Here is a 26,810-nt window from a genome sequence, read left to right as displayed (position 1 = left end):
TATCCACTACTACCACGCTCACTATCATACAAGATAGGCACAAGTTTATAAATGGTAAAACAATTGATTCAATTTATTATAAAGATAGTTCTAACATGCAATAATTAGTTACAGAATCAATAGAAATAGCAAACAATTAGCATCAATACATCACCGGATATTGTAGCATCACCCGTTGCCTCTACGATTGGGGGACTCCAGCAATCAGCAAGGGGAACACAGGGAAATCGACTCAAGGCACGTCTGCCGCATCTTCAGAAAAGTCCTGATTTTCCCTAGAGAATCCCCTTAGTTTATACTATAATTCTGTCAAGTCATTCCAGCCATGCATGCGTGATAGAGATTTGCTATGTAAGCAGCATGCATGGATATGCACAGTCCATAGATCCGGCGCATGGACGACTCATGCGGACATGCGCAATAACTTGTTTTTAATGACTGCTCATCTCATTCCCACAAGTCATATTTATGATAGCAACTGGTTCCAAACCTTCAGCTCTATTTGTCTGAACTGAAGTAACCCTTGTTTATGTGAAATGGCACCCATTATTTGCTGAAGACTCAATTACTTTTAACTATTCACTCTCTCTCTGATACAGCCGTATCACAATCGTATCACAGTGCTGCAAAGCAGTTTCATTCTTCTTGCCTAGGGGAGAGTATGTTCCCTCCCGTAGCACGTACTCAGATGTGCTGCAGGACTCAGATCTCTGCACATAAGTCAAGGTTGCCTGGTATCTGTGCATGCTCTGGTTTTGCCGCACATGTGTAAAGACTGCTACATAAAGAAGCTGAAAAACCTTCCCTGTCTTGTGTGTGTGTGTAGACACACTCACGGGCTTCTACCAGGACCCATAGCCCAAGAAGAACCAATGGGCTTGTCTGTGCACGTATTATAATGGCGGCACCCTGAGTGGGTGGAGTCACAAAAGGAAGCAGACCAAAAATACACTGGAAGAGGAGAAAGCTGACTTTGTGCAAGTGGAGTTTTGGGAGAGCAGAAACTGGATGAGAATGATCTTACCGGATGGGAAGTAAGGGAAAATGCACAACAGGGAGACAGAGCGCAATAAAATCTGTCAGCTTTAGACTTTCCCTACATTCCTTTAGAAAAAAGTTCTAAAGTTCTAAAACTTTGTCGGGAGAACAGGAAATGAGGTGAAATCTCTCTAACAGAGGGCCAGGAAGTAATTAAACAAAGATAGGAGTTTTAATCATTCTAAGCTCTATTTCAAACCAAAAAAAGTTTTGGCTTTACATGCACTTTAATTTAATTTATGATTTTTGACTTTTAATTTCATTGGTAAACAAAATTCATGTGAAATAACAGATTATTCTCTTTAAAACAAGGGACTTCATTTTCCAACCCCAGCAGATTTCGCTTCCTAGACTTGGAAAATGCCTTCCAAGCTTAAAGGCATTCATACATAATAGATACCCATCACCTGTGCATTATAACAACTCTGAAGCTAAACCAAAAGTTTGAAAAAAAAATTCTCCTTGCAAGGAAGAAAGTAAAATGCTTTCCTCTCCCACAGAGCATTTCACTGAAAGCCACTATAATGAAGAGAAATTGTCTTCTAAACTCCCTTCAGATACCAACACTTTCAGGAGTGCCAATGTTCTTTTTACCCACTGTACTCAGTATTTTTCCCTGTCAACCCCATGTTACTGATGCAGGGGCTGGTAGGAGAAAACCCAGAGCATTAACATTAGTAAAGGTATTTCAATTCTTCTTTGTAAGGAGATCTACTATCCAAACTTCTGGTTTAAAGAGCCGCTTTAAAAAAGAATTTGAGTCCAAAATGAAACTTTTTTGTTGTATAGTCGATTCATTCTCAGTGTCTGAAGAATAACTAATGTAACAATTTACCTGATCTTCTAAACTGGACACAATGATTTGTTATCTTTGCCCAATTTCAATTTTTGCACAGGCATATGAACATTAGAGGCACTGGAATACCGCAAATACCAAGTTATTTTTTTAATGCTTAGCAAAGTATTCTTTCCTGACTAAAAGCCCATGTACACCCCTACATACCTTCATCTAAATATCAAGTGAGTATCTTGCATGCCAAGCTCTGACTACTCCAGTAGACAGTAAAAGCCTAGAGCCCTAGACTCTTTGACAGCCAAGGTGCCACTCTGTGTTACAGGAGCATTGACAGCAGTTCCAGTGTGATAGAACATCTGTCACACTGTATTTTGTTGTAGCTCTTATGTGCAAATTAAAGGTTCATCCTAACCATGCCAAAATTGTTTATTATTCATTTTTTGAAAACGTGCTCCCATTTAACTTCACAGCATATAATAGTAGGGGATGCAATTTGATTTAATGATCAACAATGAGAACCAGTGTCTCACCAACACAGATCAGGCTTACTTATCAATACCACTGTGCTGCTTCTAAAAGGCCCAATGCACTTTAGTTTAATCCAAAGAGACCCTAGGAACCTTTATTATATTAATCTATTTTACTCCCCAGGTGATACTAACAAAATAAAAACAAATGTTCAATGAACAATGGACATACTTCTTAAAAATGTTTTTGTGGATCAAATGGCTGTAGGACTGGCATATTTGTTTTTTTTATCCTGTACCTGTGATCTGAGGAATAAAGCAGCTTCCAATCTGGTGTTAGAGATTATCAATGCATTTTTTTAAACAATATGAATACTCAAAATTTCTGAGTCTTACCCTAGGACTGATTTTCCAGTTTCATCTGGTTTACGTACAGTAAATGGGCTTGGATCAATGCCAACATTTTTGGGCATAAAATCTCTGTAAAAAAGAAGCACAAAAACACATAATAACGTATACAAATTAAAAGAGATATGCAATGCTGCCCATTTGTGTAAGCTAAATTAAACTTTATGTCAGCTGCTTAGCTATACCTTGCTGAATTGGCCATAGACAAGCAAAAAGTGTCATCAAAACTGCTCAGTTCATAAGGTCGGAAAAACTCAGTGTAGATATTGATTTCCTCGTCACATTTGTTAAATTTCTTTATTATCATCTTCTTCAGGTTTTCAGCACAGGGTACTGTAAGAAAAAGCACCGAAACAATTATATTAAGAAAAAAAAAATATTTGCTGAAAGGAATTCTTATTACAAAAAAGTTCTCACTACCCATTTTAATGTTGTTCCACTGATTGCCTACTGCTGATATGGCCCAAAGTGCTCAGCATTTGAGGCGGTCTTTCTGTGCAAGGAATCCTGAAAAATAGCCTGGTTCAAAAATGTGCCTGTCATGCTATTTTCTTAAAGACAATAATGGAGACTTTTGACATTTTATTTTTTTCTGTGCCTACAATTGCAAAGGGACCTTCAGATCAAGCACACATGGAGCTGGAAAAGTGCACTTAAGAAACAAATGTTCTAGTCCTCAAAATGAGAAATGCTTTTTTGAGCTAACCCAATGAATTGAAGGACATTTCATTCAATTTAAACAGCACAAAACATCTCAGTAAAATGCATATTAAAACTTTTGTAATAAACAATGTACAAGTCTTACCAAATTAAATACATTTTATTTTCAAATTCAAGGAATAGGTGACAAACTTTGAAGTGCACGCTCAAAATATCATGGCCCGTATCTAGGAGTAATACATAAAACAAGGAGTCTGCCACTGTTGGGTTCTTATTCCGCAATTCTATTTGCCTGGATATCATGCTGACCCTTAAAGCAGAACTTCAGTCTGCTTGCTTACATAGCTCCACATCCTCGAGGCACCACCATTATGGTGTGCCAACAGGCTCTGCGTGGCCTTCGGGTCCTGCCAGAGCCTGTGAATGTATCTGTACATGTGCCATGAATATGCCAAGCATGTGCAAAAGACAAAGAAAGATGCTACCTTGCCCATTAGTGGGGACGCTTTTTGCTAGCCCGTCGCCCGAAAGCCACCTCCACTCGGGACACAAAGGACTCCAGGATCGCCATTAGTGCATCGATGGATGGTTGGGACCTGTAGGGCCCCACAGCCTTTAGAGAGAGGATCAGGTGGGGAGATATGCTCCAAAGACTCCATGAGTCACCAGGGGGACCCCACAAAAATTGTTAAACACTGCTAAGGGACAACCCCCACTGTGCTGGCAGCACCACCCCGTCACCAGGCACAAAGCACCAAGCGATCTTCAGCAGAGAGGGAGAGGACCCCACAAAACTCAGCAGAAACAGGCGCCTGCAGCCACGAGGATAATCTGCACTCCACGTGCGGTGATCAGGAAATGCAAAGATCCAAGAGTCAGTGCCAGGGGATGAGGAGGAGCTACCACTGCCAAAATTGCCACCCACAGGGCTCCACAGTAATGGCCGCCGCTATTTTCAATGGCAAACCACTGCAAAATGGCAGCCGGACTACACAAACATGACTGCCATGCATTGAGTACACAGGCTATAGCAAAATGGTGGCACCATGAGGCACCCAGGAGGGATCCCTAGGCCTCAAGGACAGGCCCAGGCAGGATAGGGGCCCTGGTAGGAGCTCCCACCACGTGTACAACCCCCCCACCCCCGCACACCTGATCATCCACCCCTGGCGGCGCACCTCCCCCATTGCCAGCACAGCACTCTACCCCCACCCCAGGAGGTGGACCAGACCGCCCCCACACATCCCCAGCATAAGCGGAGGGGGGAGGATGGGGGACAGATGAAGGGGGGGTGCCTGACGGGAAGGCATTCCCAGGAATCCGATAATCCCAAGGAGGGGCTCATCCCAAAACCCTCCAGGGGGAGAGGGGGAACAACTACTCACTATACCAGGAACCAGGTGGGCACCGCTCCAGACAGAACCCCTCGCTATCGAAATGGGGGGCTGTCGGTCATGAGGAATGCTTTAACTAAGGTCAAGACCTCGCGAGGCTTTTAACTTTTAACTCACAGGCCAGCCCCTGTCCTGTGGGGCTATGTCGCGGCTGACCTAGTGCGGAGCTGAGGTCTGCGTGCGCGGGCTGGCCAGACTGGGGGTGACAAGTGGCTCTGGATTATCCAACCCGTCGCCCAGTCTGGCAGTTGACTGCAGATTTCACAGGAAAAAAACAGGAGAAAAATTTCTATTGAAAATAAAAAATTGCCAGGACCAATGATCCCAGCAAGGAACTAGGTCCTTACTCCTAACTAGGCAGAAAAAGAGTACCTATAGCAGAGAGAGGGAGTATACCCCCTGGGACTGCCCATAGGTGTAGCCAGACTTTTTTTCTGCCTAGTGTCCTACTCCTGTAGGAGGCAGTATAACCCAATGGTTAAGAAGATCAGGAGCTGTGTCTGTCAATGACCCAAAGAGAAACATAAATGTCTGATGGTAAGGGGGGGGGGGGGCAGGCAGGGGTCTGCATTAAATAGAAATGTAAGCAAAAAAGACTTCTGTCTTTCTTGATCTACAGATTTGTTCCAGGTTAGTAACACAAAGAGTAATGAAGGCAAAGAGCAAAATTAACAACCAGACAACTTGCCTTTTAGCAAGATGATAGCAAGGCAAAGCCTCAGAATACAATAGGAAATGTTTACTCAAAAAGAGAGATTTTTATTTTTTACTAGTCAACAAATGTCCCGTTGGTTCAGTTTAAACAACATCCTACGTATGCTCAAAGGACTGGAATAAGTGGTAATTTGTGAAGAAACTTAATTGTGGTCTTCTGAAGATGAATGAAAGTAAAATCAATAGGGACAGGACTGATTACTTGGTTGTGCTCAATAGAGATTGAAGCATCAACATCAGTTTGGTAAGACATCTGAACAATGAAGATGGAACATAGGATGGAATCAACTTTTGTAAAAACACTCTTCCACACAATTAATCTACTACTTCAATATTTGACAGAGATTACAGTGAAGACCAAACACCTTAACACATGTTTACATCAACCACAGGGTAAATGAATAAAGAGAGATGATATAACCAGATTGTTTAACTGTTGCTGATCTTTCAAGGATGCAAATCAACCTCAAATAACACCATCCTTGGAATTCATAAATGGTGCCATAAACACTCATTAGAAACCTGTGTCCAGTCTGTGCAACTTCCAGCAGATTCATGTAACTGTCGGTAAAGTCCACATCAATCTGTTAAAAAATTGGCTCAGACGGAATCATTGCATCTCTTCCGGATTCGAGTCCGTGGAGCGCATCGGCGTCCCGGACTTCCTCATTCTTTGTTTTTATACTGCTTGGCTTTTACTAGATAAATGTAAGTGCACTACCAGAGTTTTTTATTAAAATTTACACCACGGAATTACGCTATGGATGTATCATTTCCCATACATGTATGAGACCGTGAGCATGAGAACATAGAGTGTCAGCCATCTATTTGCACAGAGGAGATAACCTACAGCTACTGTTGCTGTGAATTCAGAGAGCTTTCCAGTGAGCGCGGTACACAAAAGGGGGAGCACGAGTGGAGACACCGGCAACAAATTTTAGAGAATTTGTGACAGCACATTTTTTTAATTTTTCTGATTTTTGTGCAATACCAAACTGAAGGACGTTTATTATATTGTTTGTATGCACATGTTCCATTTTTACCATTCACCATTATTGGTTAAAATCACGTTTTTTTATGTATTTAATTTTTTTGATTTTGCATTTAACTATTGGCATATGGTCCATATATAGCAATATTTTTTTATGAGCCACACATTACTGTTTTAGCAACACAGTGAGTATTACAAAATACCCAGCACAAGCAGCACCACACCCACTAACACTTCCTATCGGACAGAATTGTGTCTGCTACACAATACTTACACATGCAATTACACATTGGTATGATGGCATTTATCAATAAGTGTTGTAAATGTAAAAATACTACCTGAATCTGTTGCATGTGTCAAAATTAAAAGGAAACCATTGCAATAGGTACGCTTTTTACATATCTAACAATCCACAAACTCAGAGACTTCTCCCTTTTTGACATCCTGGCCTCAGTTGTATGGAACCCAATGCCCTTGTCCAGGAAAAGCTACCAATCTTAAACATCTCCTGAATACCATAAGCGGCTGTATCCTTATTATGAAAAACAGCAGTCCTCACTTACTGTAGCGCAATGGTTTGCCAGGGTTAATGATATACTATACATGGAACAGCTTACCTCAGCTCTACGAGACAGATGGTTTTACTGGAACCTTTCACAATTTTCCAAAGAATACCTTCAGTACACTTAAAATCTATGCTCAGACCTCTACTTCTTACATGACAAAATGTGTCCCCCCCCCCCGACAACTCCCTTTGAAGGTCCCCTCTCCATCTATTCTTTCCTTCTATTAGTCCTGCCCCTTCATTATCCTACAACTATGACCACTTCTCCACCTATTTTCCACTATAAATTGAAAAACTTGGTATGCACTGAATGAATGAATTGTATGGCTAACAGAATGGTTCCCTTGCTAGAAACCGACTGTGTGTTTTCAGATTCAGTTTCTTATGACACCAGTCTGCCTTTTGTGTCAAACGCAAACAAATATATATTTGCTGTTAAGGAATACCATATTACTTATTATCAATGAACCTGTATTGTTAACCACTTGTACTACTACAATTAAAGTAATTGTAAAGTCTTTTTTTTTCCTATAAAAATAACAAACATGTTATACTTACCTACTCTGTTGCAGTGGATTTTCACAGAGCAGCCTGGATCCTCCTCTTCTTGGGTCCCTCTTCTATGCTCCTAGCACCTCCCTCCTGTTGAGTGCCCCCACAGAAAGCAGCTTGCTACGGGGGCACCTAAGCTGAGTCACAGCTCCCTGTGTCCATTCAGACAGCCTGTGTCCAACCCAGCCCCGCCCCCTCTCTCCCCTGATTGGCTAGCTGACTTTGACAGCAGCGGAAGCCAATGGCGCCGCTGCTGTGTTTCAGCCAATCAGGAGGGAGAATCTCGGATGGCTGGGACCTCAGGTAAATGTTATGGAGGCTGAGGGGGGCTGCTGCACACAGAAGGCTTTTTATCTTAATACATAGAATGCATTAAGATAAAAAACCTTCTGATTTTACATTCCCTTTAAGTCTGCTAACAATAACCACAAGACATGATGTTTCGTGCTGAACTGTTTATTCTGGATGCAATCCATTAAAATAAAATTAATTAAAAAAAGAAGGAAATAAAAAACCGTTGCATGACTTTCATGAATTTGGCAGAGGACTTTCTAATATGACCACAGCGCCAGAAAAGTGCTGCAAACGCTTTATTGAATCACCTCCAATGTTTCTTTGGCCCTCAAACGTGAAAACAGATGGTTAGATCTTTAATGTGTCTGTCTGTTGATTGCAAATTTAACTTCTCTTCCTGTTCGGTGTGACAAATATTACTTGGACAGAAGGGGAAATCTCCCTCACAGGGGCATAGATGGCAATAATATTCTTACAGAGATACTAAAAGAGTGGTGGTCATGTTACTTGATAAAGGGGGCATCAAGTGCAGACCCAGACAAGGGACCACACATAATATCCAGTAAAATATAAAACTACAGAGAACTGTCAGAGACTAAAAACCTGCAAAGGAGGTGGTTAGAGACTACAGACATGTTACAAGAGATAGTCAGAGACTGAAGACATGCTACAGGAGAAAAATACCACACATTACCAAACAAACTCCTGGAGATATTGGAGGCTGGGTACATGCTTTAGGACACATTCATTAGCTGGAAACACAATGCATGCATAGGACTGACAGAGATAGATTGCTGCTATAACAGCTCCTTTACCAATCAATGCTTCCACATTTGTGCTCCCTAAAGCCTTCTTAAAAATCACCGTGCCACTTCTGACTTATTGTTTTAAATACAACCTATTATAAATGCATACATGTGTATTTGTGGGGATAAGAGACCTTGTATTAATTGAAATACACTCTTTGCTATAATATCTTTGGGGGGTAGTCATAGCTTATTGTATACCTATTAACAATGAGTTAAAAAAGCTCAACCTGGCCCACATTACAGAAACAGGCCCATCCTCAGTGGGTGTTGCTGGAAGTGTTATCCTGCTCACCCATTTCTTGATGTATATCCCAAAAAGTTGACAACCTCTAATAATGTGTCATAAATTGTTGTTCTCTCTCTCAGTATGGGATTTATGTAAAAAGTAGGAGTGGGTTGAATTCTCCCCACACACCTGTAGCCTTTATTTTTGGAAATCCTGTGTTTTAGCCCGGTCATAACTCAGGAGATCTGGAATGAGATTTGGGGGATATCATTACTGTGCTGCTCTATGTTCTCTTTGTCGGAGGTCTGACATAAGGATGTAAAGCCCTGCCTCTACCAAGAGGGCCACCTCCACACAGACACAGTGCAGAACAAGGTATGGTAAGTCAGTAATGGGGAAAAAAACAGATGCAGTAGTTTTAATGTGTTTTTATACACTCTACATACAGTGCCTTGAAAAAGTATTCATACCCCTTGAAATTTTCCACATTTTCTCACGTTACAACCAAAAACGTTAATTTATTTTATTGGGATTTTAGGTGATAGGCCAACACAAAGTGGCATATAATTGTAAAGTGGAAGGAAAATAATAAATGTTTTTCAAAATTATTTACAAATAATTATATGTGAAAGTGTGGCGTGCATTTGTATTCAGTCCCCCTGAGTTAATACTTTGTTTAACCACCTTTTTCTGCAATTACTGTTGCAAGTTTTTTTGGGTATGTCTCTACAAGCTTTGCACATCTAGAGTAAATTTTTTGCCCATTTTTTTTTTTTCCAAAATAGCTCAAGCTCTGTCAGATTGGATGGAGAGCATCTGCGAACAACAATTTCTTGCCACAGATTCGTAATTGGATTTAGGTCTGGACTTTGACTGGGCCATTCTAACACATGAATATGCTATAGCTGTATGTTTAAGGTCATTGCCCTGCTGGAAGGTGAACCTCCGCCCCAGTCTCAGGTGTTTTACAGACTCTAACAGGTTTTCCTCTGAGATTGCCCTGTATTTGGCTCCATCCCTATTCCCATCAACTCTGACCAGCTTCCCTGTCCTTGCTGAAGAAAAGCATCCCCACAACATGATGATGCCACTAGCATGTTTCACGGTGTGTTCAGATTGATGTGCAGTGTTAGTTTTTGGTCTCATCTGACCAGAGCACCTTGCACATGTTTGCTGTGTCCTCCACATAGTTTCTCGCAAACTGCAAACGGACTTTTTAAGGCTTTCTTTCAACAATAGCTTTTTTATTGTCACTCTTCAATCAAGGCCAGATTTGTGGAGTGCACAACTAATAGTTGACCTGTGGACAGATTCTCCCACCTGAGCTGTGGATTTCTGCAGCTCTTCCAGAGTTACCATGGAACTCTTAGCTGCTTCTCTGATTAATGCTCTCCTTGCCCGGCCTGTCTGTTTAGGTGGATGGCCTTGTCTTGTTAGGTTTGCAGCTGTGCCATACTCTTTCCTTTTTGGGATGATGGGTTGAACGGTGCTCCGTGAGATGTTCAAAGCTTGGGATATTTTTTTTATAACCTAACAATGCTTTAAACTTCTCCACAACTTTATCCCTGACCTGTCTGTTGTGTTCCTTGGCCTTCATGGTGATGTTTGTTCACTAAGGTTCTCTAACAAACCTCTGAGGGCTTCACAGAACAGCTGTGTTTATATTGAGATTAAATTATACACAGATGGACTCTATTTCCTAATTAGGTGACTTCTGAAGGCAATTGGTTTCACCAGATTTTAGATATGGGTATCAGAGTAAAGGGGGCTGAATACAAATGCACCTACACTCTTAAGATATTAATTTGTAAAAAATAAAAATAAAACATTTGTCATTTTCCTTACACTTCACAATTATGTGCCACTTTGTGTTTGTCTATCACATAAAATCCGAATAAAATACATTTTGGTTGTAACATGGCAAAATGTGGAAAATTTCAAGGGGTGTGAATACTTTTTCAAGGCACTGTATGTGCAAAACAGAAGATGGTCCAAGTACGATAAAGGGTTATAACAGCCTTTCACAACCTTTTCAACAAAGAACAACCTTTAAAATGATTTCCCAATCTCAGGGAACAGCTGCTAAAAATTACTATATCTACCATTCATGATACGTTAGTGTGGTGGACAGTGGAAAGAATTACCCCCTTACAGATAGATACAAAAATCAATGGTGTACGTGGAAACTTATCGGACGGGCAGAAATTCTTCACTGCTCAAGGAACCTTTAGCAACCACTGTAGGAATTCTAGTTTAGAAACCCAATGTTTTAGGATTGGGCTGATCCACATTACATGTTGGCAAGTGCATGCAAACGGTACACAAACCTACCTAATTTACTTAGGCTCTCCATCCATGACCCTAACAGTTCTAAACTAAACCTGGTGGTGTAGACATACAGTAGAACCTCAATCATGGAATGGTCAATTTATAAACAGCCTGCAACTCAGTTCTTTTTTTTATTACATTGGTGGTGTGGTTCCACGTTGCTGTCACTTGTTAGGCTGAACATTTTTTGCTACAGTTAATGAACTGCTGGGTTATGACAGCTGATATTATCAGCTACTAGCATGGGTTCATTAAGACAACTGCTGATTAATGCTTCATAATATAAAAGCAACTGCCATAAAATATGCTATTAGATACTGTATCAGTAACTCATTTTGTTTCTATTTCTCAAGTAAAAAGTTTAGCTTAGAACATGTCATAAAAAATCAAGAGCTATCAAATATATTCTGATATAATTTAACGATGTAACCATCCGTCAAACACAACTGTGTTAATTACAAAACAAATATGTTTTTTCTGCTCCCACTGGAACAGAAGAAAAGTCGAAATAACAGTTTGCCATTGCGAAGATAGCAATACCAAAATACCTAATGAAACTTCATCTGTTTTACATATGGCATGCTTAATTAGATTTCCAATCATTCAACATTGTCATAGTCAATAACAAAAAATACTGTAAAACTGATTTTTAAATAAATGTGTATAGTACACTGTTAAAGTGGTTTTAAGACCAAGCCATTTTTTTTCTACATCAAAGTGGTTGTGAACTTTTACATATACTCCGTGAAGTGCCCAGCCTCATTTGATACACAGAGGTAAGACAAATCTTCCTACATAAGTTGTGCCTATTTGCAGCCATTTGTGCAGTACATCCTTGTAAATTTCAGACATGAAAAAGGATTTTTCACAGACTCACAAAGCACCTATAGCTATGCAGTTTTGCGGGGTAGCCAGATGCCAAAGAGAATTGCCTTATGATCCCCAGCTCTGAGGCTTTAGACCAGGTATCTTCAAACTATGGCTCTCCAGTTGTTCAGAAACTACAATTCCCATCATGCCTAGTCATGGCTGTGAATGTCAAAGTATTACAATGCCTCATGGGGTGTGTAGGGCTGTAGTTTGAGGATTAATGAGTACGAGTTAATGCCTCGTACACACGTACCAATCGTCGGCCGACCGATCGGCCGTCTTTTGTTCAGGGATGTCCTGTCTGCTGAAAAGTGCAAAACACTGCACACGAATTTTGTCGGCCAAAAACACACCCGACTGCAGAAGTGATGTCATGTGATGGTTAACTTTCCGTGTCTTTTTTCTTCTCTGAGCATGCCCAGTCTTGCAAATCTGCTGATTGTCAGCCGAATACTGTACTGACTGGCGAACAATCGGCCGTTCTGGTGTTGGCCAACAAAAATTTTAATGCCTGCACGACAGATTCTTTTCGGCCGAAAGTGCGCTGTCGGAAGCATCATACTAACAAGCCTACAATCGGCCGATCGGTCGTCGGCCGAATATTTACAGCCGACAATCGGTACGTGTGTACGAGGCTTTAGACTGTCCAATATTCACAGCTGCTTAAGGAGAAATATGTCCTCTCACAGGTAATTTCTAACCATTTTGGAGTATCCCATACACATTTTTGAATTTAAAAAATAAGAAAACAGTAAAGTTAGCCAAATTTTTTTCTATAATATGAAAGATAATGTTACGCTGAGTAAATTAATACTTAACATATCATGCTTCAAAAATTGTGCACATTCGTGGAATGGTAAGAAACGACAGTACTTAAAAATCTCCATAGACGACGCTTTAAAAATTTCTACAGGCTACCAGTTTAGAGTTACAGAGGAGGTCTAGTGCTAGAATTACTACTCTTGCTCTAATGATCGCGGCGATACCTCACATTTGTGGTTTGAACACCGTTTACATTTGTGGGTGCGACTTGCATATGCATTCGCTTCTGCACGCAAGCTCGGAGGGACGGGACGCTTTAAATCTTTTATTCTTATTTATTTTATTTTTTTTTTAATTTTTACACTGTCCCTTTAATTTTTTTTTTTCTATCACTTTTATTCCTATTACAAGGAATGTAAACATCCCTTGCAATAGAAATAAGCAGGACAGGTCCTCTTTAATGTGAGATCTGAGGTCAAAAAGACCTCAGATCTCACATTTACACTTAAAGCGGAGTTCCGGCCACAAAATCGACATAATCGATTTTGGGCCATCCGCTTGCTTTTGGTCACCTGAAAAACAAATGGATAGTTAAATTTTTTTTTTTGTTTACTTACCTTGTTATTGAAGAAAAATATACTCACCTTTCTTCCACTTCCTCCCTCTGCGGCAGCGGCCCGCGCTGTCACTTCCTCTTTGCATTGATTCCTGGGAGCTGAACGTCATCGCTCCCAGGAATCAATGCGCTTGCACCGGCCCCGCTCGTCACTTCCGGTGCATGCGCGTCATTCTCTGCTAAACAGCTTCTGGGCATGCCCAGAAGCTGTGGAGGGATGACGCGCCCGCACCAGAAGTGACGAGAGGGGCCGGTGCAGGCACATTCTGGGGGACGAGGACACGGAAGAGGACACAGAAGAGGACGCGCTGGCTTCAGCTGCCCACATCCGAGATGGCAGCGCTGGAGAAGAAATTTTCAAGGTAAGTATTTCTTCTAAAAGGTAAGTGCGACCTGGGACAGATCAGAGGCTATCCATTGTGGAATGTACTAGCCCTGACTGTCCCGGGGGTATTTTTATTGAAAATACATTTTCGTGGCCGGAACTCCGCTTTAAAAGCAATAAAAAAAAAGGAATTTTTTTAATTAAAAAAAAAATTTGGCCCTTTAAGGCTGTTGGGCGGAAGTGACATTTAACATCGGTCCGGTCCTCCAATGGCATAAAGTCGAGTGGGGGCCATCTTGCCCTCACTCAACTTCCTCCCCATCAGGCGAGCGGATCAGATCGTTTTTCCCTGCTACCGACAACTCCGGAAAGCTGGGAAAACGATTGTGAAGCAGCAGGAGGGAGGTGGGCACCTCTTCCGCCACCCATAAAAGTGATCCCGTGTCGAATATGTTAAAGTGGTTCGCTGGCTGTCTAAGAAAATACTGGGGTTATGGCAGCAGATCGGTACTTAACGTCAAAGTAGCGAGGTAAATACGCGGTGGGTGGTCCGGAAGTGCTTAAGAAACATAACTTGTGTTTTTTACTCAGGACCTTTCTGCCAGCTTCTTTCAGCAAGATTCTGCACATAAACATCAGTACATTTTTATGTCCATGTACAAGGGACCCTACTCTAGATCCTAGTTCATCTGCAGCGCTGTCACCCTTTCATGCCTCCTCTTGACCTGGGATGCAAGCAGCAATATCAATGCACGTTACCCTTGCACATTCTGCTGTAGATGTACAGTTACTGCTGGAGCTCACACACATGCACAAGAAGTTCATACAAGGTCTACACGGTGTGCCTCAAGAGAATAAGAGTTGTATTTTTGTAGCAAAAAACATCAGGTAATTCTGCTCTACTTGCAGTGCTCTACAAAAATAATTGTTCTTTTATGAGAATTTACTTCTAATTTATATTTCTTGTTAAATAGTTTTTATTAAGATTATTTCAAATAGTAACAAACAGGGAAAGGAAATCATAATAATAACAGAGGAAGAAAACATAATAATAACAGAGGAAAGCAAACTTATCATAAAACATTGATATTATGACCAGTAGCACATAGGTGCAGTTATGTAATCTAACATCATGCCTATGTAGATAAGCCATTATAGCAGTAAGCAATCCAAATATACGAATAACATTAATACTTATAAGATGGGGTCGCTGATGACCATTCTCTAATAGGGCCACCCCCAACCCCCCTGAACATCCCAAATGGGTACACACTGTGTCCAGTTGGGGGGGAGGGGGTAGACCCTGCGACAGCTAAACATCCGCGGACCACCATTTATTAGACTGACATGTACATGTACATAGTTTTACAAGGTGTTATTTGTGACACTAACAGAAAATACATGGAAGGTAAAGTAAAGGGAATACTCTTTGGTAGTAAATCAAAGCAGGCTAATTGGGCTTGAGACCAGGAGCGGCATTAGGAGGCTTTAACCAGTGAATCCATCATTTGCTAAAGGTAGGCATTCTATGATCTTTAACAGCTAGTAACTTCTCAAAATGACATTGTGTGTTTACCCGTGAAGTGAGTTCCTGAATTTTTGGTGATTTCCAATGGTGAGTGATGGTCAATCTAGCAGCAAACAAGATGTGGAGTACTATAGTCTGGTACTTTGGAGGCATAATATCTATTCCCAAGTTCAAAAGTGCCAAAGCTGGCCAGATAGAGAAGGTCGTGCCCAGAAAAACTCCAAGCAAAACCTCCACTTCCTTCCAAAAGGGTTGAACAAAGGTGCAATCCCAAAGGATAGGATACAGTGTTCCTACCTTATTGCACCGTCTCCAACACAACACACTGGAGGAGGGATAGATTTTAGATAGCCTATGAGGCGTTAAGTACCATCCATGGTATATTTTCAGAAATTGTTCCCAATCATCAATACATTTAGACAGTTTATAGTTGACTGTGATGGCCTTATGCCATTGTGAATCTGTAAAGGTCAATTGGAATTCAGATTCCCATTTAGTCCTACTTGGGCCCATTGAAGGTGCTTGGGTATTCATATACAAGTTGTAAAAAAAAGATATGCCCCGTGTGCCAGATATAGCATGGCCCCTAAGGAAGTCCCTGCTGTAGCAGGGATGGATAACTGGAAGGCAAGTTTGTTCGTTTTGTGAAAATGGGGAATTTGTGCGGTTTTAAAGCAGTCTGCAGGGAGAGAGCTATCCTTAACGCTGAGCCAATAGTTGTGGCCATTCTTTTTCCAATCTAACGTCGAGAAGGATGGAATGATCCATTCGTAAGCCCCCAATGGAATATCTAAGTTACGCCTTTCAAGGGTCTGATGGCGAATGGACAGTAAAGATCGCCAGGCAGTTAGTGTGGCCGTAATAGTAGGATGATGGATGCGCTGGGTCGAGGAGGACAAGGATGAGGCAGCTAATAGTGCCCCTAGATCCTGGTGCACTAGAAGGTATAATTTATATTTCAAAGTTTGCTCACAACTACTACACTGTTCAAACCAAATATTTAAAATTTATTAGAATAATTAAAAATCTTACCTTCATCAAGTGGTAGTGGTAAATGCTCCAAAACCCCTGGTGTCCACCAAAAAGTGTAACTAAGAGAGATAGAAAATACGTTATTGCGGTTGTTGTTTTTCAGATATTATTATTGTTCATTGTTATTGTTATCAATGTTATAAAAATCATAAAGTCTGAAATTAGAACTATGGAAAGCCTGACAGTGTCACTCCACAATAAAGAGAATGTACTTTGTGACATCTGAATGCCATGGACAGCGTACACTACTTGCACCTCTCAGTATTTCAATGTCATGGCAGGCAACCCCTCTTTCCCTTTGACTCCATGACCTATAGGCTGTGTTCTTGACCCCTCACCTCTGCATATTGCCACCACACTGGGGAAGTGAGGATGAAAGCAGAAGGAGCGGAACATCCATCGCCCTTCCCATCCTCTTCTATCTTCCCCCACTCTCTGCCTCCACTAAAACTCCCCCCCCCTTTTTGTTTTTGGGGTTTTTCTTCTTTTCTGTTTCTTTAAGCTGGTTTACTGTACTGTATTCTTTCCAAGGACTTCAGGTAGTCTTGGGTCTTCTAGCCCTTTGAACGTTGAGAGTATTGAGTGAAACCTGGGGGATCCAACAATTACGCTGTGCATACAGTGTCTATATTTTCTGGTCCTTACTAAGGGGGATGTACGCTTTCATTTCTTTAGTAAATGAATAGTTTTGTAAAACTCATCTCCTTTCCGATTGCAACTGTTTTGTACATGTATGACCTACACTAAATTACCAAAAGTATTGGGACACCTACCCTTAACCTTTACATGAACTTTAATGGCATCCCAGTCTTAGTCCGTAGAGTTCAGCATTGAGTTGACCCACCTTTTGCAGCTATAACAGCTTCAACTATTCTGGGAAGGCTGTCCACAAAGTTTAGGACAGTGTCCAAGGCAGGGATCTCCAAACTACGGCCCTCCAGCTGTTGCAGAACTACACGCCCCATGAGGTATTGTAATACGCAAAAATACGGAAGAATGGTGAAACGTTCCCATAGACACACTCCTAAACCTTGTGGACAGCCTGCCCAGAAGAGACACAATCCTAAACCTTGTGGACAGCCTGACCAGAAGAGCTGAAGCTGTTATAGCTGCAAAGGGTGGGCCAACTCAGTATTGAACCCTACGTACCAAGACTGGGATGCCATTAAAGTTTATGTGCGTGTAAAGGCAGATGTCCCAATACTTTTGGTATTATAGTGTATGTTCAGCCTAGTGCCATTAGATATGGTTTTAAACCTGCTCATCGCAATTTCTAAAAAAGAAAAATCACAAAGTCTTGAATTAACAGCTAGCATTCAAGATAATAATGTAAACAGTTAGCAGGTATCTGCTCTCTAAAAATTTCCTCTGATTTTGTTGTTCAAGTGCATAATTTCAGGACACCAATTTTTTGATTTTTTAAAACAGCTGTGCATTGTCGTTTCAGGAACAAACAGTATATTAATTTAATAGATTAGATATTATAATTTGTAACAGCTCCACAGAGACACACTTTATTACAGTATGCGTGGCTTAAACTGTCAGATGCAATGTATAATGACTCCAATGATATGAAACTGGTCGACTTGACTGAATACTTAATTGCTGACTGTTGAGTACGTTGAGAAGACCTTGGTTCTAATACGTACTCTCCAGAGAAAATCCCGATCTGTGAAATGTCTATTGTGTGTGTCTAGTAATAAATCATTTTCATCTACTAGAATTTCTATTGTTTCACAGATCAGAAACAACTGAGTTGAATTACACAAACTGGTAACACAGTATTGTTAGATATATGTATGTATAAATAAAACAATTTTCCTACACTAGCAGAAATGATCAAATGTATTTGTCCTTTTCAATAAAAAATGATAAATAATGTTTACATTGCTCCCATCATATCAGGGATCACTAAATGCTTTCAACCCATTGAATAAATGTTATGGTACTGAAGAATTAGAGGAGACCAGAGGCTGAGCAGTAAACCTTATTTTTCAACAATTTCAATGGACTCCTGAGGTATTTTAATGCCAGAAGGGCTTTTGAAAATATGGTAGATAAAGGTTCCAGGAAAGAAATGTGGCGTTAAGGAGCAATACTTCATACAGTGGTAAAACGTCAACATATGACAGCACTGAATAGACTACTGTGAGTTAAGATGAACTGAACTTAGAAAGTGAGGACGTCACTACTGTTCTGATCACTGTTCTCCTTGTTGGAGGCCCTGATTTGAAAAAGCAAAGTCCTGCAACTACCAAGATGGCTGCCTCCATAGAGAAACAATGCAGAACAAGACATGTTAAGTCCGTAATAGAAAATGATCAACTGTAGGGAGACCTCAGGCAAAACTGGTAACTAATTTATCCATCTGCTTGCCTTTTTTCTGAAAAGCATCCACAATTCAGTTGCTTTTTAAAATGAAAATAAATCCCCAGATCTTTCCTCTTCCCTTTAAAAACATCTTATCAAACTGGGATCAGTTTGATCAGATATACAACCAGTAATGGTATTTAGACAAACTGAAACCAGAAGTAACAAAATCCTCGTCGCTTCCGGTTTCATAGACCATAGAGACAATTGGGGAATGAAAGTTCCTCCCTCAACCCTATGTTAGCTGGCACGACCACCGATTTTAGTCCCGGGCTCCCCGGTGGAACAGGAGAGACCGAAACAGAGATTCCTATCCATTCACACTAAAGCATAGTAAACACAGCTTACTATGTTTCAGTGATACATGAACACAGGAGCAATTAGTAAATAGCTGCAATCAGCTATTGGTTTGTTCAGCAGAGTCTGCTGAACAGTTCTACTATAGGTTCATGGTCACTGAAGTGATCATGAGATTATACCAGAAGGATGGTTCCCGGCGGCGTGGGTGGCGGATCCCCTATCTGACCATAACAAGATCTGGAACCTTGGTTATGCTATCCATCATAGATAGCACAACTCTAGCCCTGACTCTGACGTCTTCCATTTTTTTGGTATCTCTGCCCGTCTTGTCGCTTTGGGCACGATCCGGTGCACACCTGGCTTTTCGGTTGCTCTAGAGTGCTGGGTTCTGTATCTTGCCTAAGCTCAAAGAAAATAAATGTAAAAGGATCTTGATTTTGTGTTATGTTTGTAGAAACATTTGAGTCAACTGATGGTCCTGGATGAAGCAATTGATGAACAGTATGTTCTGCGAAACGCGTAGGACCATCTTATCATGTTTCTATACTCAGCAATGATAGTCAGTATTGTTGCTGATGGTACCCTTGTCTTTATATGAATAGTTTTTTTATGAAAAATCTTTTTTCAATGTTGGATTATTAATAAGTTTGACTTTTTTTTATTAAATCAAGTTTATGATGTTCACCATTTTGTGACAACTCCACATCCTTTAAAGTCCTACTGTTTAGTGGGTAACAGGAGGGTCAATTTCGGCCTCTCCTTGTTTTCTCTCTATTTTTATGGCTATATGGTACAATTATGGATGCGGATATGGTTAGTTGTCTCTAGAAGTGATATTCAATATTTTATGCATTATACCAGAAGGAGGAATGTCATGTCCAAACGGTGTACTGACCTGGGCAGCTGGGAGCAGTTCTGTAGGTTTGTACACAGTACGGACCTGGCAGCCAAAAGGTTAAGCTCATTGCGATTGTAAGACATTTTACAAAAAACTAGATGGGCAACTACGATTTGTGTTTATCCTCATGCTGCTAGCTTTGGTAGATAGGGAGGTATTTTAGATTTACTTGTTTTAAACTTTTTTTTGTTCCCATTTCTTCAGTTACGTCCTGGTTTCTGGCCTAGGCCAAAACGATGTCATAAATCCCAGGAGCCTTCATAGGCATTGTTTTTATTTATTCTCGAGGAGGGGCTTTCTTGCCTAGCACACCCTCCAGCCTGCATGCCTGAGCTAAGGGCAGATGAATTCAAGGAAGTAAATGCTACATGAATCATCTATCCTTACTCAAGGTAGCTGCAGCTGGCAATGCTAGGGGTTGCTTTTCAAAGTGATTTCTCAACAAAATAAAGCACTGAGACATGGAAAGTTGGGGAGATTGCTCCGAGTATTAAAAATAAAATAAATAGCATTTTTGGTTTGTGGTCCTCAGATACAGATAAGTTCCACTTTAATAAATATCCTATGCAGTTAGTTGTAGGTGACTATGTATATTGTCTTACCACTATTAGAAACTTAAAAGTACCCTGTATCCTACAACAAGCATCCGTTGGTGCATTGATGGGAATAAAATATTACCTTCTCTTTGTATAAGGCAGCTTCATTGTATTTTTGTGGTGCAAGTAAAAGTCAGTGGGCAGCTCCCAGAGATGAGCCTTTCCTTCACTTGGCTGGAAAACACCCAAGAACAGATTGATTGCATCCTGTCTGTCTGCATCTATGTAAAAGAAACAAAAAATGCATTTTATTAAGTTTAATTGAATTACGGTATTTTCATTGGAACTGATACATTTTCATTTCTTATGAAAAAGACTAAATAATTTTAACTTTTTTAAAATTGAGTCAAAACATAGTCAAACTATTTCACAGGTTCTCTTTGTAATTTTTTTGCAATCTTTCTTGGAAATTTCCAGAAAATACTTTGTGATCCCAACAATATCTCATTCAAGGGCAATGATCCCACAATGTTCAAATATTTGCTTATGTATTGTCCTTCACTGCTTGTATATATTACATAATTGTGTTGTACTGATTATCATGTGTTACTTGAAAACAGGTTTAAAAATGTTGATCCTGTGTACAAAGAACATCAAATAAAATCCTGGAAGTTTCAAGCTAGCAGGTGATGTGAGCTAGACCAGTTCACTTTAATTAGAGTGTAGAAGCACAAATGGTTCTCAAGGAAACGTTTTGCCACTTATAGATTTAGAGCCCCAGCATGTATACTTTTCTTCCAGCAGCTACATTGACAATCCAGTAAAGTAAATTAGGTTTTCTTTGTTCTTTTTTTCCAATCCAGTAAATCATGTTAACTTTTCTTTTACACACATCAAAAAAACATATGATTGTTTAGTCTGTATTTACTAAAAATCTTTGAAAAATTGTATACAAAAGCTCCACTGGTCAACTTTTTAAGATTCAAAATTAAATTTCAATTGTAAACTGAAATCAAATGTGTTACAAATTAATTATTCATAGCAAGAAGAGCAATATACTGTATACTGTATTTATATAATATAGCGAGGTGCTAAAAAAAGTGAAACAAAAATGAAGGTGAAACCTCTGTGACTTACATGTAAACCTTTACATAAAAGTGTATTGTAATGTTTGGGGGATTAGCAGTATTGCAGGACACTGGATTTTTGGAACAACATAGTCCTTTACTTATTTCAAAATGCTTATCAGTAGCAAACAAAGTCCACATCCACAGAAAAAAATCAAAAAGTAATTTTTTGGATCAAGTTAGTCCCAGTAATCAGAAAAGAAAACCAGCGTACTTCAGTTAGAGAAGCTTCAGTGGAACAAATCCAAAGAAAAAATGGTGCCACAGGGCCCAACTAGCAGTTGAACTATTTAGCATGTACTGTATATCCAGGGCTTTTTTGGGCATAAAGCAGCTGTACCACCACTAGCCCTGTGATTACCACTGTCACTTGTACGTGTGTAAATATAGAAGACGGTATAGTAAGTTTTCTGCACTATTAACTTCCTATGACAGCTTCTGTATTTACAAGTGATATTGTGCCTCTCAGGGCAGCTCACGCACTGCACTTAGTGTGATATGAACTCCTGAACGCTTCACCCTGTGCGTTATGCACTCCTCAACCCTGCACCCTGTGTGATACATGCTACAAAGCCACGCACCCTATGTAATTTGCACTCCTGAGCCCTCCACCCTGTACATTTCGCACTCCTGACCACTGCACTCTGTGCATTACACACTTCTGAGCAGTGGACCCTGTTTGATATTCACTCCTGAGCCTTGTACCCTGTGCGTTACTTAATCTTGAGCCCTGCACTATTTAGGTTATGCCCTCCTGAGCCGTTCACCTTGTCGGTTACACACACCTGGACCGTGCACCATGTGCAATACTCACTCCAGAGCCCACCATCCTGTGCACTATGTACTCTGTGACTTGCAGTCTTTTTAATAAGCACTCCTGAGCCCTCTACCCTGTACATTTCACACTCCTAACCACTGCACTCTGCGTGTCACACACTCCTGAGTCTAGCACTCTGTGCATTACACACTCCTACACAAAATAGGCCCTGTGTTATATTCCCTCCTGAGCCTTGTACCCTGTGTGTTACTTACTCTTGAGCCCTGCACTCTGTGTGATATGCACTCCTGAGCCGTTCACCTTGTCTGTTACACACTCTTGACCCCTGCACCCTTTCAATACTTTGTAGAACCACCTTTTTCTACAATTACAGCTGCAAGTTTTTGGGTATGTCTCTACCAGCTTTGCACATCTAGAGAATTACATTTTTTCCCATTCTTCTTTGCAAAATAGCTCAAGCTCTGTGTATGGAGATTGTATGAAGAGTGTCTGTGAACAGCAATTTTCAATTCTTGCCACAGATTCTCAATTGGATTTAGGTCTGGGCCATTCTAACACATGAATATGCTTTGATCTAAACCATTCCAGTGTAGCTCTGGCTGTATTGTTTAAGGTCATTGTCCTGCTGGAAGCTGAACCTCAGCTCTCTTATCCACAGCACTCCCTCCTGTTCCCAGCACCCCTTATGCATGGCTCTCCCTCCCGTGCTCAGCACCCCCCCCCCATCCACATCTCTCCCTCTGTTCCCAGCAACCCCCCCATTCACACACCTCCCCCTCTGTTCCCAGCACTCCTTCCCCCCAATCCACAAACATCTGCCTCTGTTCCCAGCAGCCACCCATCCACACCTTTACATATGCCCCCCCCCCCCCCCCCCAACAAAACATTCACATACAGTATAGTAAAATAATAATTGAAGTTCTATTTAATTTAGGAAACAGATAAATCATACATCTACATTTAATTTAAAGTACAAATCTAGCCAAAAGTTCTATTTTTATTACATGTGGAGTTGTCTCTTCCATACTGACTCCTGTTGCGTTTTACAGTTTTATCAAACAATATACATATTTTCCAGATTAGGAAAGTTGCAGCTTACCAGAAAATGCATTACTATAGTATCTAGAGAGTGTTTGCATAATGTCCTTAGAGTGCTGGGTCCATGGCGCTATCTTCCTGTAAGTTTTCACTCTATGAACAAGCTGGGAGCCTCCATATTGAAGAGATAAAGTGTCACCATGATCCTCATATAGCTCCTCAAATAGCCTGTCAGAAAAAAACATTAAACTTTAACCAATACCTTGAGTTACTCTGTTGAAATATATTAACTAGTAATTTCCAATTTACTTGACATTTTATGACAATTATTTTGTACTCTATGTTTTCAATATTGATTGATGCCATCAATTTAAAATGATTGTGAAGCCTTTTTTTTTTAAATTAAAATGATAAACAGGTTTATACTTACCTGCCATTGCACAGAGCGGTCCCAAAACTCTCCTTCTGGGGTCCCCTGTCAGCGCTCTGGGCTCCTCCTCTGTGTCTGCCCCCCCATAGTAAGCAGCTTGTTATAGAGGGCAGACACAGAAGAGGAGGAGCCAAGAGATGTGGGGTCTCGCTGCCGAGCTGGGCTGTGTGTGCCCATAGACACACACAACATGGCTCAATCCCACCCCCTGTCCCCTCCTCACAAGATTTTATTGACACAGCAAGAGCCAATGGCTTCCGCTGCTATCAGCACCATGAGACCAGGAAGAAGGGAGAGAAGACTTGAAGCCGAGCACAGCGCTGGATTAAAAAAGGACTCCGTTAAGTGTTGGGGGGGAACAGACAGTGCAAGTTTTTTACCTTAATGCAGAGAATGTGTTTACAACCACTTTAAACATCTATTTTAGCTTTACCACTTTTTCTCTGTTAGCAGGGTAGTATTCACAACTAGCCACAAACATATTGCTTATCCATGCAAAAATATACTATAATAGCAAAATAAAATGCAACAGATGACTGTTATAAAAACAGAGAAAATCTTAACAGAGTAGACTGAGCCAAAACAAATTCTGTAAAAGAAACACACACAACAATTTTTAAAAACTTCATATAGGACTGTGTCTCACGCTTCTTGCTTAATAATCTTGACAATACTACAGGAATAAATACACAAATACCACTAAAACTAGTAACTATGCTGACCCAAATGTCACGAACAAGGGTTTGTATCCACAGGGATATGGGGTCATTGGTTGACACAGGATGCTGGGAAGTCACTGGAATGTCACTGGTGGGAGTCACATGGTGCTAAAGGGTTCACTAGGTGACACAGGAGTGCTCACTGGAGACAATGGCATCACTGAAGTGCACTTGGAACAAAGAGTCAATGAAGGTATAATAGTGGTGGGGACACTGGAGTGCAAAAGAGTGCAGGGGTACCAGGCGGGCACAGGGTTCACAGGAGAACACAGGGGTTGTAGGAGGACACAGGGGTCGCAGGAGGACACAGGGGTGACAGGAGGACACAGGGGTCACAGGAGTACACATGGGAGCAGGGGTTTACAGGAGGACGAAGGGGTCTACATTGGCATAGGAGTGCAGGGGTCCCTGGAGGCACAGAAACACAGGAGTCATAGGAAGACACAGTAGCACTGAAGTCTCTGGAGTGATAGGAGTGCAGGCATCACAGAAAACAATGGAGCATAAAGGTCTCTGAAAGCAGAGGTGTGCAGCAACATGTTGCTTGAATTCTGAGCTGCACACGTCACTTTGCCATTTGAAGTTGGTACCAATCAGAAGAGATGCACACTTACTCCTAAACCTGGAAGTTCTGGGGAGGAGATCCAGCGCTCGATTGTACAACAGGTGAGTATTACACCCAGCTATAACATTTCGCACATTCTTGCAGTTAATAAACAAAGGCAGGTCTATACCTAAATAATTCTGGATCAGTGCTAAACATAGGATCATGTTAAGATAATACAATAATAAGAATTAGAACCTAGAAGTAGCTGAGCAGATATGCACATAATCTATACAAGCATGGACTTGGACTAAAACACATGTACAGCAATCCTTATGAAAGTAAGTGTTGCATCTAAAATATACTAGAAAGAGCAGTGCCTTGAATATGTTGCGCAGTAGTAGAGCTAGAATAGGGTGGGGTAGACTTTTCTACTTATTACCACAAATAAACAAAGGTACATTTCTCTTGGCAAGATATTACTGCAACAAAAACTACAGAATAAGAAAAGCAAATATGCCAAAACCACAGAATAAGAAAAGCAAATATGCCAAAACTGATCTCACAGCTGCAGGTTAAGGTGGAATGAGCCATATAGGACCGTTTGTAATTGATTTGTAATAAATTATTTATTCCTTCTTGCTACTAGCTGTTGCTATAAAGGGGTTTCCTAATCTGCCTTTCTCTGTGTTTGTATACTGTAGCATTGACAGCACTGCACTTAGGAATATTTTAGCACCTAGAGTTTCTGGACAGTGCCAACCATCAACGTTAAAACAGCTTCACTTAGGGTCTTTTTACGCAGGCTTTCTGCCCAGTGGACTCGGTTTTGCTCAGCGGGGATCAATCCGCTGATCCCCGCTGAGCAGGCGGATGACAGGTACATCTCCGCTCACTGTGCAGAGATGGATCGGTAAGAGCCCTGCTCTCCGCTATGGGAAATCAGATAAAAACAGACCGCCTGTCCATTTTCATCTGATCCTCCAGACCAGGGCTTCTCCTCGAGGGTTCCATGGAACCATAGAGTTCCTCCTGAGGTTGCTAGGGGTTCCTTGAGAAATGGGCAATTTCTGCCTCTCAGTTACAGTGCCTTGCGAAAGTATTCGGCCCCCTTGAACTTTTCGACCTTTTGCCACATTTCAGGCTTCAAACATAAAGATATAAAACTAATTTTTTGTGAAGAATCAACAACAAGTGGGACACAATCATGAAGTGGAACTAAATTTATTGGATATTTCAAACTTTTTTAACAAATAAAAAACTGAAAAATTGGGCGTGCAAAATTATTCAGCCCCCTTAAGTTAATACATTGTACCGCCACCTTTTGCTGCGATTACAACTGTAAGTCGCTTGGGGTATGTCTCTATCAGTTTTCCACATCGAGAGACTGAAATTTTTGCCCATTCCTCCTTGCAAAACAGCTCGAGCTCAGTGAGGTTGGATGGAGAGCGTTTGTGAACAGCAGTTTTCAGTTCTTTCCACAGATTCTCGATTGGATTCAGGTCTGGACTTTGACTTGGCCATTCTAACACCTGGATATGTTTATTTGTGAACCATTCCATTGTAGATTTTGCTTTATGTTTTGGATCATTGTCTTGTTGGAAGACAAATCTCTGCCCAGTCTAAGGTCTTTTGCAGACTCCATCTGGTTTTCTTCCAGAATGAAAGAATTGCTTTCTTCTTGCCACTCTTCCA

The 26,810-nt window shown here is 40.9% G+C and overlaps 1 protein-coding gene across 1 annotated transcript in view; it reads right to left on the bottom strand.

Moving 5' to 3' along the window:
- Positions 1-26,810, bottom strand: part of FIG4 (FIG4 phosphoinositide 5-phosphatase) — a 448,851-nt gene that overhangs the window by 189,993 nt on the left and 232,048 nt on the right. The window contains exons 15-19 of the mRNA XM_082251578.1: positions 23,484-23,650; positions 20,622-20,760; positions 16,376-16,434; positions 2,895-3,042; positions 2,698-2,781 (exon numbers count right to left, since the gene is read on the bottom strand). Coding sequence (XP_082107704.1) covers positions 2,698-2,781; positions 2,895-3,042; positions 16,376-16,434; positions 20,622-20,760; positions 23,484-23,650 — 597 coding nt within the window. The remainder of the gene's footprint in view (positions 1-2,697; positions 2,782-2,894; positions 3,043-16,375; positions 16,435-20,621; positions 20,761-23,483; positions 23,651-26,810) is intronic.

The sequence above is a fragment of the Pelophylax lessonae genome (genome assembly GCF_965119305.1).
Source record: "Pelophylax lessonae genome assembly, chromosome: 3".
Classification (NCBI taxonomy): Eukaryota; Metazoa; Chordata; class Amphibia; order Anura; family Ranidae; genus Pelophylax; species Pelophylax lessonae.
Note: the sequence above shows the minus strand (reverse complement) of the source record. Positions and strands in the feature narration are given on the sequence as shown.